General features: G+C 43.7%; 1 protein-coding gene across 3 annotated transcripts; it reads right to left on the reverse strand.

Annotated features, from left to right (window-relative positions):
* Positions 1 to 850: 850 nt before the first annotated feature.
* On the reverse strand, positions 851 to 11,435 carry LOC116792059 (haloacid dehalogenase-like hydrolase domain-containing 5). 3 transcript variants are annotated; one of them, XM_032698628.1, is made up of 8 exons: positions 11,335 to 11,435; positions 8,109 to 8,318; positions 7,216 to 7,328; positions 6,198 to 6,291; positions 4,991 to 5,024; positions 3,953 to 4,127; positions 2,754 to 2,942; positions 851 to 1,955 (listed from the first exon to the last, which is right to left on the reverse strand). In XM_032698628.1, the coding sequence occupies exons 1-8, from the start codon at positions 11,338 to 11,340 to the stop codon at positions 1,559 to 1,561; spliced, it is 1,218 nt and encodes a 405-aa protein (XP_032554519.1). In that variant the 5' UTR covers positions 11,341 to 11,435; the 3' UTR covers positions 851 to 1,558. The 3 variants fall into 3 exon arrangements, with proteins under 3 accessions (XP_032554519.1, XP_032554518.1, XP_032554520.1); XM_032698627.1 differs by lacking the exon at positions 11,335 to 11,435 and adding an exon at positions 11,247 to 11,329; XM_032698629.1 differs by lacking the exon at positions 11,335 to 11,435 and adding an exon at positions 11,291 to 11,311.
* Between the last annotated feature and the right edge of the window lie 2,674 nt (positions 11,436 to 14,109).

Here is a 14,109-nt window from a genome sequence, read left to right on the forward strand (position 1 = left end):
ATCATCCTGACATGTTACAAAAGTATAATCATTACTCAGAAAGATTTGGCATACTTTGCAAATACTTGGTGTATTACAGAAAGTGCTAAAGAAATAGGAGATATCTGTTTACTGTACCAATGAAAAGGCAAGAATGTGCTGCTGTAAATACTTTTCCAATGAAGAAACAGGAAATAAACATTTAGAGCAGTGTTCTTAAACTGCATCCAGCGAGATACGTTGAAAGCTACTTACAAAACACTACGAGTGATAAATCAACAATCCTGACAGGTGGAGAGGGGGGTTATGGTGGTTTGCGAACAGGGAAAACACACCAAAATGTGACTCCCATAGCAGCTGTGTTCTCTTTGTGGCGTGAGTTTTCTGATGTTGCTATTGGGATAATAAGCAGTGAAGAAGTTGGCCAGGAAGTCATTTCACCCTGTGCCACCATCTGTCTGTCAATGCTTATTAGTACAGAAATATTTTCAAAGACACGTCTTGGATGAAAACATTTAGAAGTATTTTACAAAAATAACATAAATTAAATTACTTTTTTGGTTTTTTTTTAAATGAACAACTATAAAATCCATGAACCAAACAACATATAACATGGACACAAGATGAAATATATTACACTAAAGGCCAGATAATTACCACAGTGGTATGAGGCTTCAAGTAAATTATGAGGCACTTTTTGGCCAAGCAGTAGTCATTCATTCAGTGGTAAAGTCCAACTCACAGAAACACCTAAAACAAAACTGCTAAAGCTTTCTAAGATCCTCAATTCCTCCAAAAAAATGTGCAGATAGAAAGGCAAAGACAAACAGGCCAGGTATTGTGCCCAGTGTTGGCTACTTTCTTCACAGGACTGTGCTCAGTTGGAGTTCCAACACGGTGGTACCAAGTCAGCCTTCCCCAACCTCCAGTTGGGGAACCTCCGGTTCTATTAAGGCTTTACACATCAGAGAGAAGAAATAGCAACTCCAGACACATGGGAAAGCAAACAGAAAGAAAGGCAGCAGCAGAGTTATATGTGAGCAAGTCCCCAGCAGAACAGACTTGAACTCCACTCTAATTTAGGAGAGCACCCCTTACATGCAGAAGACCCAGTAGTAACACGTGTTGTGCTGTACCAGCCCATCTGAAATTGAGAGGCTGATCCCAACAAACCCTGCTGTGATACCCTGAAGATCCCAAATACCTACAGGCTAAATTTTCCAGCAAACAAAACAAGATACTGTCATGGGGGAATTACAGTACCGGTAACATGAATAGCCTACTATGAAATATTGCTATTAAAATACCTAACATAATGAAGAAGAGGACAAAAAAGGGCAACTAAAGTCAGAAATTACATATTTTGAAGTACTATAAAAAGCATTATTGATATTTAATATACTTAAACATACTAATATATCTATATATACTACTAGTAAGCATACCTAAGGTAAGACTGCATTAGTGTAGAAGTTAAAAAATTTTAGAAGGCAGCAGTTTGTGGTGCTATTGTAAAGCACAGCTTGTTTTTTGGGAAGAAAAGCATAGCACTGAGTGGTCCTTAAGAAATTACATCACCTCAATTAGGTGCGAAGTTCTCTAGCTGAAAGACCAGGTCTACAGCAGCATCAACATCTGGTACAATATGATCTGGTTCTACTAAACCAGGATCAAACCTAAAATCTCTGTGGCCATGGAACACAGCTTCCGTGATGCTGTCCCTGGTCTCCAAGGGCACCTCGGTGTGGGGGTTGTACACCCCAGTACAAACCAGCACAGACCTGCAGTGGGCAGCAGCTGCAGGTGCCAGCTGGTTCTCCCAGCCGTGGTCCATGTCATCGTCCTGAGAGAGTGCAGCAGAGCCTCTGCCACCAGAAACCTGGGCCTGAACGCGCGACTTGGAGCCTTTCCTGGAGCTGTCTTCAAGGTAGCGGTTGTAAAGGTTGGCACCATAGACATCCGTCATGAGGTTGTCTCTGCAAACAGAAGGAAGCTCGCTCAGCAGGGCAGGCCTACCTGTCACATGTCCATGTATGAAAGATGTCGGTACAGTTTCAGTTTACAGTTTAATTTATACTTTAATAACTTCATGGGGAGTTATGCACAGGGAGAAATCCATATCCCACAGCTATTTTACTGCACCATTGTCACTGAGGGTGACATGATACAAATGAGTCACTCTCCAGGCTGACACTACAGATTGGAGCAGGGGGAGGGAAAATCAAGGATAGGTATGAACAGTGCATGAATGAGCTTATTATATTTCCAAACATCTTAGAGCTTCTGGAACAGTCTTTTATACAATACAGCTTTATCCCTTTCTATGAAAAGGATTCTATGATGTGACAGCACAGGCAGTAGCACATGACCAAGCTTAATGACCTCACAGATAAATTCAAGCTCTACATTCTCTAACAACTGTCATTTACTCAAAGCCAGTTGGTGTTATACCAGTAAACCTAATAAAACAAGTACCCAGGTGAATCCTTTTTTTTAGATTTACACAGCCTATGACAGAAATAAATAATTAAATAAATAATCTGGAGAAATCTTAGTTCCATATAAACCCCTTTTTGTGCTTCTACAGAAATTGCACATAAGAAGAACAAAGTGCTATTAATTCTTAAGATTAGAAACAGAAAAGATACACCACAGCACCAAGACCACTGGGTGGTCCCAGTGGTGTGAGAAACAAGCTGGTGAAGAGTTGGGTATTTTTCCTGGCTGGCGTTTCTGTGTAACTGGTTTCCCGTGGTCAGCTGAGCAGCCCTTACCCCACGGCGTAGAGGGTGTGGATGGGCCGGTGCCAGGGCCGGTGCAGGGCCTGGGCCCGCAGCAGCTGCTCGGCGCACTGGTACGTCAGCGGGCTGGGCTTGCCCATCAGCGCCTCGTACTTCAGCTCCCTGCCAGTGATCTTCTTGTAAATGTTCTCCAAACAAACCATGAACGTCCCGTGCCCAAACCTATGCAGATGGAAAGACAAATCAAATTAAGTAAAGGTAAAAAAAAAAACAAACTGAGGTTTTTTAATTCATTATTTTTTTAGGAATAAATCATATCCTACAGCTATCAAATTTCCCTCATCATGCAACATTTCTGCAGCTGTTTCACTGGAAATAAAGCGCTTATTTGCTGAACAACAAATCCCCACGTTATTGGAATGTCACAACAGATTTATCTCGTTGTAAAACTGCTCACTGTAGATGTCCTGGTTGCCTTGCTCTAGCGTGAAACTATCACACACACATCTTCTGCCAATGTGCTAATTAGGGAAAGCCTTTGCTTCCAAGGAAGGATATCTGACAAGATCTTTGACCCAGGATCGAGGCAGCAATCAAATCACAATAACAAGTTTCTATTTCAGATTATGTTCAAATTATAGACTGAGAGGAAGGGAGGGGAAACAAGACTATTAAAGAACTACCTTCTGTTGAAAGCAAAATCAAACAAAATCACTATCAGAAGTTATGCCACCTTGTTCTGCGTGTTCTGCTGTTTTCTCTTATGTTCCTTAAGGAGCTCACTGCATTGTCCTCAGCTCAAAACCACTCACTGCTTTCAACAGCAGGGTCAGCTCTTAACCCTACCAGGAATGTAGGGTGGAAAAGAGAAATTCCAAAGGACTTAATGAAATGAAACAATGGCCTTGATATTTTTTTCATTTTTCCCTCTGAACTGAGACTCTGAGGCCCTGAGGCAAAAACCTCTTTCCCCACTCTTCTGGGAGTGAGAAAACAAAAGGGTTTAGAGCTTAAAAGTAGTTTTTCTCTTGAGTAACTGGTTTCCTGGATGCAATAATGCACACAGCAATAAGGCAGCATTAGCTGAAAGTGTAGAGACTTTGCATTCAGAGCCAAGACCTTCTGTGAAGCTGCACCAGGCATTTTGTATTCAAGTGTTGATTCTGAATTTTACTGGAGAAATGAGGAAACCTCAAATATATCACAATATACACATGTTATAAATTACTCACCTTGGAGACTGTGCCTCAGCTACCCACATGAGATCCATGTTACAGGCAAGCACAGGAATGTGAGGGTAGTTTTCATGGTGATAGGGATTTCCAGGATAGCCACTGGTCAGCAAAACATCTATTATCAACTGCAGGCTGGTTTCCCATCTGACTGGCTCCCCAAACAACACCACAGCTGTGAGAACCAGAATTACAAAACAGTCATGGAATTGCTAAGAGGGCATATAAGTGGTCTAAAGAGACTGATCAAACAGTGACATTAACTTTAATTTAGATATTAATATTTAATATATCACATACCCATCCATTCACAGAAAATCTCAGAAGCAACAAGAACCCACTGCAAAACCTACAGGTTTAGGAATTTGATTTTTTTAATTGACTAAGTTTCTCCACAGCACCCCAAAATATTAACTTTTAAATTGTATTTCTAAGTCTTCCACACCTTTGTAAATTCTATGTTTACATACAGTGTTTAAGTAATCCATCAGAGATGTTATTTTCTTCATCTTAGAACAAAATCTAAATGTTGTTTTTAAACATTTTTCGTGTCTCCAGCAATAATCTGACATGGATTTTTTTAAATCCCAAGGTCCAGTTTCTACTTTCCCATAGTTCAGATGGGAGTGAACACAATGTGCTGAAACAAGGTGTTTCTCATACTGCAGCTCTGCAGTGACCATCCTGACTGCGTGTGAGGACTAGACCAATTATTGCTGCACACATCTCAATTCATTCCTCAGTTTGGACAGGAAGGCACCACTAGCCCGTTAAAGGCAGATGAAAAGGAAAGGAGACTTCAGGTAGCTTTGAAACTTCAAAAACACATGGCTGAAAACTGTACGCATCAAAAACCAGCTTTACCACGCATGATGCATTCCAAATGAATGACAGATGTCATCAACAAGGAAATCTTATGAGTGTCTCAGACAAATTTCTGAAGTGCCCAACAATCTAAAAATAATTTCTGATTATAAAGCACAATTAAGATATTTCATCTATTAATGGATAATTTCAAGTTAAATAAAGGTAACTGACCCTCAATCTTGGGAAGTTCCACAGCAGAGGGGGACTGCAATAAGAAAAGAGTGAAAGTTTTCTACAAGATTAAACATCTACTACTATTTTTAGCAGAACAAATTCAAATACAGCTCCCATAGCTGCCTTCTGCAGCACTGACAGGAAATACTCTCTCTGTTTTGGTAGATACCTGATGTCAGTTCACTCAGAAACTTGTATCTCCATTGTGAAGTGAAACCTCGTGCACACAGACAGCAGACACGTCAGAGTGCTGTACGTGCACCAGCCTCCTGCTTCTTCTGAACTGCCTCTGGAAAGCCTGAAAACTCCATTTGTTTGATTTACTTGTGTGTGAAAATGTGGATGTTCTATAGGAGTAAGAGGCCTTTAGTATTATCAAGACATTCGTATTATAGTTTTTAAGGTGTATTTCTTTAACACTGCTAATAAAGAAAAATGCATTGTATAACATCTAATGTATTTGCTACACAACTAAGAGTTTGCACTTCAGTATTTACTCTCCGTGGTGACAAACACATTAACAGGTTCCTGAGCTTCCCCACCTGCAGGGTTGAGAAGCACAGCCAAAGGTGATACACCTGAGTTTTGGATTCTGGGAGCCATAGGGAATGTCTTGGCTTCACATGGGGCAAATCCACTGCCTTGACCATGCCCAGTTCACACAGGGATTTACTGTGGATGTATTCACTTCTCTTGGAAATTCGGCACAATTCAGTTGAAACCATATTGTACATACTGTAAACATAAAATATATTTTGTATAAACAAGAAAGGGAGTCCTTTGCAGGTAAATAAATTATCTGCAAAGCATTAATTTACAATTGAAGCAACCTCACAGCCTAGAACCAATACCAACACAATCCCATACTGAAGGAAAATGCTTGTGTTATCTTCCACACATCTGAAGAAGCTGTAATCAGCTTTCCAAGACAGATTTTGAATTAGGTATCTGTATTAGATTGTAAGTTTTCCCACAGCAGTAAGTTACAATATCAAAGACTGGGTTAAAGAATTACCACTGAGAGAAAAAAGTCTATGGATTTGTTCTTGAAAATGTTGTAATAAAACAAATAAGGAAGCAGAAATGCAAAGATAAAACACCATGTAAGAACAGCAGCATTAGCTCGGTAGTTAAATATTGACCCTTATTACAGAATGTCATGAATGAGCAAATAAAGAGCTTTAAAACAAAAATATACACTCACCGGAACGTTGGGTCTTCTGTCATGGTCAACTGCATCCAAGAGCGGGTGTTTCTCCCGCAGAGTCTCAATGGTGATGGGCTGACAGAAACCAAGGCTGGAAACACCAGTTAAGGACAAAGAGCTTCTTATAGGAAAGGATTTTTAAAATCCATAACTCCATTTTAACAACTTGAACACAGGTAGTTTATCTGGTAAAGCAAATCAGTTAGGAATGAAAGCACCATCAAAGACTGACATTTTTCTCTGTGAGACAAAAAGATGATCATCCTATTACAGACAAACAGGAGACCAAGGTTTTTCTGGTTTGTATTCAGCCTTGTAACACATTTGTCTCTTAGCCAAGCCTAATGGATTTTGACAGTTAACTGGAATGTTCCTTCAATACCTTTTTCTCATCTTTGTCTTTGAAATAGAGCTTATACTTAAAATCTGCATATACATTTTTTACAACTTATGATTTACACCAACTTCAATTAAAATCTCAATAAAGGAAGAAGTGTAGAAGGGACTAACTGGAAGCATGAGCAAAGATTATGTTTGAGACTTTGATACCATCATTATATCAACATAATTCAAGTTGCTTTGGGTAGCTAGTATAGAAGTGGCAAAAATATTCAAGTAATTTTACACCAGATGTTGGTTACAAAGACATGCTTACAAGCAAATCTTGAGCACTGAGGTAAAAATCAATGTGATAAATAACAGACAGAATGTCAGGCTCTCCTCCTCAAGGGAGCACAAACCCTGTGTGCTGAAGTATCATTTGCATATGAATTAAAAAATTCTTTCTCCTTTTTCCTCACTCAAAACAGACAGAACAAAGTGAAGCAAATACCAGCACACCAAGCACATTCACAACATAAATTTGACATCATAGTAAGAACTACCATTTACTGCTTATTGCTGCATTTGTAGGGTTGAGATATTTGGTCTTCGCTTGATCCACAGGATCCCCTGACCTTGAGTAAGGAAAACACTCTGACTGAAAGTTATTGGTTTTTATTTTTTTTAAAGATACTCTTGAGCAATATCAAGAAGTGGTCCTTGTCCAGACACCAGGACACATTTCTCATGATAACGCTTGAACATCCGCAGGGGACTGTGTGACATCATCACCTGATCTTGGGAAATCTGGTTGGGATTCAAAAACAAAACCAGTCTGTTGTTTTTGATTTTCAGGGAAGTCATTTATACAAAGATTCAATTAACAGATGTGATAAAGTCTAGGAATTGCAAAACAATCATACAGATGTACACAAACCCCCACATCATACAGATGTACCTAAACCCCTGCCACAACATTTTCTCTAAAGTTTCACAAGGGACCTATTGATAATATGCCAGACAAAAATACTTTGCTGCATAAATACATTACAAAAAAATACTTTACTGCATTGTCATGCACAGACCCCTTTCAGCTTCCTGAATTACTCTACAAGGTGAGTACAAGGTTTCCTCTCCTAGTTTTACAGAATCACCCAATTTGGAAAACAAATAGGGAAGAAGAATCAGAACTGCCCTAGTTCCAGTTGTGGGCCCTTTGTTAAACTACAGCACTGATCTAATTGTATCAGAAATCACCTTTTATTTTACATATCCCCACTCCTTCCACAGGATAGGTATAAACCTTTACGATCATTATCCTGGAAGGATGCTCTTATGAATCACTACCTATCACCTTTGCAGAGAAATACTGTTAGCTTTAGCTTTACCATTGGAAAAATCAGTACCTTTACCAAAGGAAATGCCATTAGCTTTGGACAGCATTTTTTACCCCTAATACCTCCAGCAAAGCATTTCAGGGGGCTTAAGGGAAAACCAGACCTGATTAACTGAGCAGCATTTAATGGAAGATAATACATTTGACACATTCAACGTAATAATGAAATAAATGGGATTTAAGGGACTCACTGGAACTCCCAGCAGATGAGACAACTGGTCGGCTTTTTTCTGGCGAAGGCAATTCCCTGCATTGGTGACAAACACCACAGGCACCAAGAACTGTCCCTGAGAGTTCACAAGCTTTTGAAAGGCTGTTCTGGCAGCAGGAATTGGAGTCTTTCCTCGCACCAGCACCCCATCGATGTCAAACAGGAACCCAAAGGATGGCAGTGCACTGAGCTGTCAGGAGTGGAAAACAAAGAGCACAGTTAGTTCTGTCTGTACTTACACATGTTTGATGGAGCTTTCAGCAGCTACAGCCCAAAGAGAACAGACACCTGAGAGCAAGGGATCTTTAACTCTGCACATTGTAACATGCCTTAAAGACACATTCACATGCTAAAATACCCACTGTGACACAAGGAGCACAGCTCCCTCTGCCTTATGCATACAGCCTCATGAACTCTACCTTGCCTTACAAATAGTTCCAGAATGTTTCAGATCAAAAATTAAGTCAAACTGATGATATGGTTTGAAGCTGGCTCCCTGCCAAGTCTCCAAACCTTACCACCAGAAGTCCCCCCACCCCCCCCAAACCTCAGGGAGAAGAGGGAGAAAAAACAACCAACTAAAAAAACCCGAAACGAGAGAGACAGCTAAAGTGATATATATAAATATATTTACACTTATGTTACAATTGAAATATATACAATTTAAAATATGTAGAATTTCACACGGGAAGGGGAAGGGGGAAGGGAAAGGGAACAAAACCAAAATAAAATATATGCATATATATATATCCCAATCAGTAGCCCGAGATCTAGTAACTAAGAGTTAGCAAAGAAAATATATCCCACCACTCTCCTTGGGACAACCGAGAGTCGCTCCGGGACGATCGCCGGCAACCTCTGCCTCCCAAGGTCGACAAGGCCCTACCAGGCCTCGCTCCCCAACACGGCAGACTCAACAGCAGGGAACCTGCACCTCCAAGCTGCCGGAAGGAAAGAGGGAGAAGGCCACTCCTCCTTTCTTCTTATAATCTGGCTTACATAAAAATCGTAGGGAATACTGGGTAAATCTAGACCCTTCCTTGGTTACAGACTGGTCACCAAGGAAGACCTAGCCCAAACCACCACAACTGATCAGAAGTACAAAATACCTGCTGCTGTGCCAGTGAGTCCCACTTTTGATTGATCTGACTCCCCCTCGAACACTAGCAAAATACACAACAGTCAGTATTTCAGCAGTAGGTAGATCTTGAACTTGAGTTCTCCCTTACAAGGTTTAGATACTAAAACTGTCCCAGCTGTCACCTGCACTTTTCTGTTCCACAGCTGGTTCAATTACAGCCAGATAACTGCTGTTGCTCTTTCCACATGGCTCCAGTTGATTCCTAGTTTTACATACAGCAGACTAATGCCTATTGGTAAAGTTAACACCTCCTCAGACAAAGGTGCTGTTTGAGTCACTTAAATGTGTCCCCTTGTCTGCCTTTGAGGAAATAAGAGCTGGACTTCATGAGTTCAGGAAAATAAAATGAGGCTAAGGAGGGGTAAGAAAGATGAGCTGCTGATAAGCCCAGGGAGCAGAGACAGAGAGAGGACTGTTGAGCAATGAAACCGTTAATGAATCACGTTGGAAAACGACAGAAAAAAATTATCACTTCATTTCTCTCCTAAGCCTAAATTGGAATCCAAGACTCTTGGGATTTATGATTCCCTCTGTCATTGTTTGATGAAGAGGGAAAGAGCAATTAAGTGCTGAGACAGAGCACAATGAGAACAGGCACAGAAAGGACTCCAGGCACCACAGCGGGACAGCCTATTGGAGCTGTCCCACCCAGCCCACCGTGTGCAGGGTGAAGCAGGGAGAAGGGCGTTTTGCCTATTTAAGCAGCACTTTGTTCCCCATCAATTATTCACCGGCTGCATTTTTCCTGCAGCTGGTACAGCACAGACACCACCACCGTCACTGCTGGGAACGGAGATGCCACTGCCTGCACAGCCGGCACGGCTCCCACTGCTTCCCCTTCCAAACCCAGCACTTCAACTGCTGCAAACCCACGAGGCTGAGCCCAGTTTAATAAAGCCAACACTGTAAATATATCGATTATCATTGATTTACATTAGGTTGGGTTTGCTGTCCAGCTTTACACGCAAGAACTCCCCCTGAAGCCTTCTCTTTCCTCCTCTATAGAATCATCAGCCTCTATTTTAAAACAAAACCCCTGCAGCCCTTGTCTCCACGTTGTCGGCACCCGTTTCAGGAATGGTACCTTAGAAACAACCCAACTGCTGCAGAAATGCTGCTAAAAGTTGCTGCTGAATGTACAGCAGCCTCCTCAGACTTTGGGGACTGGCATCTGAAACTGCTGAAACTGAAGTGGTATCGGAATAGTTTTGCAATTGACGTGGTTCTTCACGTTCATTTTGCTATGTAAAAATAACAGAGGTATAAACAACAGATTACAAATAAGAATTTTACAGTGAATAACACTAGCAAAAGAAAGTATTTTGTTAAGCATACCGGGAGGAAAAAAGCACTAAGGAAGGAACTGAGCATACATCCACCAGGGAAATAATGAAGTCAACAGCTTTTTTTTCCTTTTTCTTTTCCTAAAGAAACACTCTGCTCGGGACAGGAGAGCTCTGCCCCGCTGCACAACGAAGGGGACGGATGGAGCCGGAACGACTTTCCCTTGCTCCCACTGTACCACCACGGAGCAGTCCTTAGGACGGGAGTTCTGCCCGGCACTGCCCGGGAACCCGTCACAGCGTCCCCGGCGAGCGACGGTCCTCGCGGGCATCCCACGGCCCCGGGCACTGCGGCGGCCCGGACGCGCCCTCCGCACCCCATACCCCGCACCCCTTTCGGTTTCGCTCGGTCTCGTCCCGGGGGCTGGAGCGGCGGGTCCCTCTCGCCCGCCCCGGTCCCCCCGCTGTCCCCTCTCATCGCCCCGTCCCCGCTCCGTCCCCTCTCACCGCTGTCCCCCCGCTCCCCGCGCCGAACCCGCAGAGCCCCCGGGCGACCCCGCGCAGGGCGCGGAACGGCGGCATCGCCCGGCGCATGGCGGGAGGAGTGCGAGACCCGCCGCCCCGCCCCGCCCCGCCCCGCCCCGCCCCGCCGGGCCGGCCCGGCCCGGCCCTGAGCCCACAGCGCGTCACACACCGTCATGGTACAGCCCCGGCCCTGAGCCCACAGCGGTCACACACCGTCATGGTACAGCCCCGGCCCTGAGCCCACAGCGGTCACACACCGTCATGGTACAGCCCCGGCCCTGAGCCCACAGCGCGTCACACACCGTCACGGCACAGCCCCGGCCGGCAGCACCGCGAGCCCTGGGTCCTGCGGGCCCGGGACAGCGGCACCGCGCCCCGCGAGCCCCGGGCGGCCGCCGCTCCCACCCCCGCAGCCGCGGGGCAGCCCCTCGGCCGCACCGCGGGTGCTGCCACGTTAGCAGCGATGCGAAGAGCAGCGCAACATTTCTAGCAAGGAAACAACTGTCTTTTAATTTAATAACAAACTAGAAGAAACATTCTCTCTGGTTCTGCCTGTCCAGCATAGGCCAACAACGATTAAAAGACTGGAGCATCTCTCAAGGAAAGGCCAAGGGAGCTCAGCCTGTTCAGCCTGCAGAAGAAACTGAGAAGAGACCTTGTCAACGTGTATAAATATCTAAAGGAGGGATTCCAAGAGGATGGACCAGGCTCTGCTCGGGGGTGCCAACCACTGGGACATGCAATGGGCAGGGACTGATGCCTAGGAAGTTCCACCTGAACCTGAGGAAGAGTTTCTTCCCTTGCAGTGACTGAGCACTGAACAGATCGTCTAAAGAGGGTGTAGAGTCTCCTCACTGGAGATATTCCAGCTGGATGCAATGCTGTGCCACGTGTTCTGGGGTGGCCCTGCTGGAGCAGGAAACTGGGACCAGATGAGCCACTGTGGTCCTTCCCAACCTGACCCATTCTGTGATACTTCAGGAATCGGTGCTTTTTGGGGAAAAGTCCATCAAGCACAACCACCACAGTATCTCAGCTCTGCACTGCAAAGGCATGCCCAAGCAACTGGACTTGAGACAAGCAGCACAAAATGTCATTAGTTAATGGATACTTCACAAAGCTGTCTTGTTTATCTTGCTCATCTGCTAATGCAGATTAGGTAAATCCACTTATTTCCTTGTGCTGTCAACAAATACTCCTCACCCTCACTGACTGCAGGCAGAAACTGATCCTCCAGCGACCGCACTGCGCTCACCCAGACACAGAGTAAGGAAGGTGGCCTTTAAACTGCTCCACTTCTGGCACTAAACAAAACAACCAAATGCATTTCTAAAAAGCAAAAGCAAGCCAAAGTTGATGCTCAGACAGCATGGTTAGGGAGGTTGTCCCCTCAGAGCTCAAGCCAGGCTCACACAGTGCAGAGCTCTGAGGCAGATCAGAGGACAAGAGCTACATGTAAGCATGTGTAAAGTATTTATTTTACAACCTGGGAATGCTTAGGGCTGGGGCATGGCAGAGATGGTACAAGCTGTAAGCCTGACAACACAAGGCATCCAAGTACTGCTGCAAGCTCAGAGTTAACACAGAGCCTGCACACTGTTCCATCCTGCAGGACACAAGGGATCAGTTCCTGGCTGTGGCCACAGCAGCCTCCCCACCCTGACTGCACCAGTGATTCCACAGCCCACACAGCAGGCAGGACACAACCTTTTTGCTACAGGCCACTGTGGCAAAGAATTCCTCTGCAATTTGTTGGCTCAGGCACAGCCAAAATGAGCATTCAGCTTAAAAACCCTTTGCACTGAGCTACAGAGAGAGCATTTAGTAGAGAGGGCCAGGCAGCAGAGTTTGCCTTGAACAGTTCCATACCACATTTTTGTGCATTTATTCCAGTTCTGTGTTGGTTGGCAGAGATCAGCCCTGCATTAAAAACTTTCCTTTTACATCATGATGTTGGCTAATGCTCAGGGCTGGAAGCTACTCCTTTGAATATGAATGCAATTACAGTCCTGTTTATTTGCTCTCATTCTTTTAATTTATTCCTTTTTTATGCCTGTCCCTTTATCACTCTGTCCCTGATTTGCCTTTACCCCTCTGTTTTCTGTCTTCCATCTTAGAGATTCATATAGTGACAGAAGGGATCTACCACTGGTATTATCAGACTGTACCAGACTGTATCAGGCTGTACAAACTAGCTGGGTTTTTTCTCCCTTAAACCTGTTTTTGTCATCTCCAGCCCTCAAAGCCTTTACCCTTCACAGACTGAGATTTTCCACAGGCAAAGGACGCCAGTCTGATCCAGAACCATCAGCACATCCAACAGGAAAGGAGTCTATTTTTCAATTCTCGATGGCCAGGGTTTTGGGGAAGGAACTCTGGGAAACAGTGTTGTCTTTTACAGCAATACAGAGAACATGTAAATAGCACATCACTTCTTGAAACCCAAGAACAGAAAACACTCAAAAAGCAGCACTTTGGAGATGCCTGGAACCCAGAACATGCAAATTATTGTGTCATAAACACACTCATTTGCTGCTTTCTTACAAAGCAGAGAGAGCTGCGCTGCTAACAGGAAGAGAGAAGAACATGTTTGTGATGTTAGTTGTTTGCCTCTACTAATAACTGAGCTTTTGATTTATTCTAAGTTTTTAATTTGGTGGCTACACTTTCCACATTTTCAAGGCTTTTTTGTTTGATCACTTACATCAAGTAAGACAAAGCTCTCCTCTATAATTTAGAGCTTTGATTGTTCTGGAGTGGATTATTCACAAGAGATAGTAATAGATTAAGACTAAGAGCATTGGAAATAGGTTAAACAGTCCCAGACATGGTTACTTGACTATTAAATACTCTATTCCTTAGACAGAAATACTCCATGGCTGCAGATGTCCAATTTAAAATGTCATTCATTCAGATCTGTACAACAGTCACCCAGAAGATTCTAAACAGGCTCTGCTGTAACTTGCCTCTCGTCACAGGATACACAAGCCAAGAGCAGTAGGGGATGCAGAGCTTCAAATCCCTACAGGGAT

The sequence above is a fragment of the Chiroxiphia lanceolata genome, chromosome 11 (assembly GCF_009829145.1).
Source record: "Chiroxiphia lanceolata isolate bChiLan1 chromosome 11, bChiLan1.pri, whole genome shotgun sequence".
Classification (NCBI taxonomy): domain Eukaryota; kingdom Metazoa; phylum Chordata; class Aves; order Passeriformes; family Pipridae; genus Chiroxiphia; species Chiroxiphia lanceolata.

Bases quoted from the DNA above. Each gene is read 5' to 3' on its own strand.
- LOC116792059 (XM_032698628.1), bottom strand. The intron at 7,329-8,108 runs GTGAGTCCCTTA...AATCCCAACCAG, and splicing joins CTCATCTGCTGGGAGTTCCA to ATTTCCCAAGATCAGGTGAT. The intron at 1,956-2,753 runs GTAAGGGCTGCT...TTCTGTTTGCAG, and splicing joins CACACCCTCTACGCCGTGGG to AGACAACCTCATGACGGATG.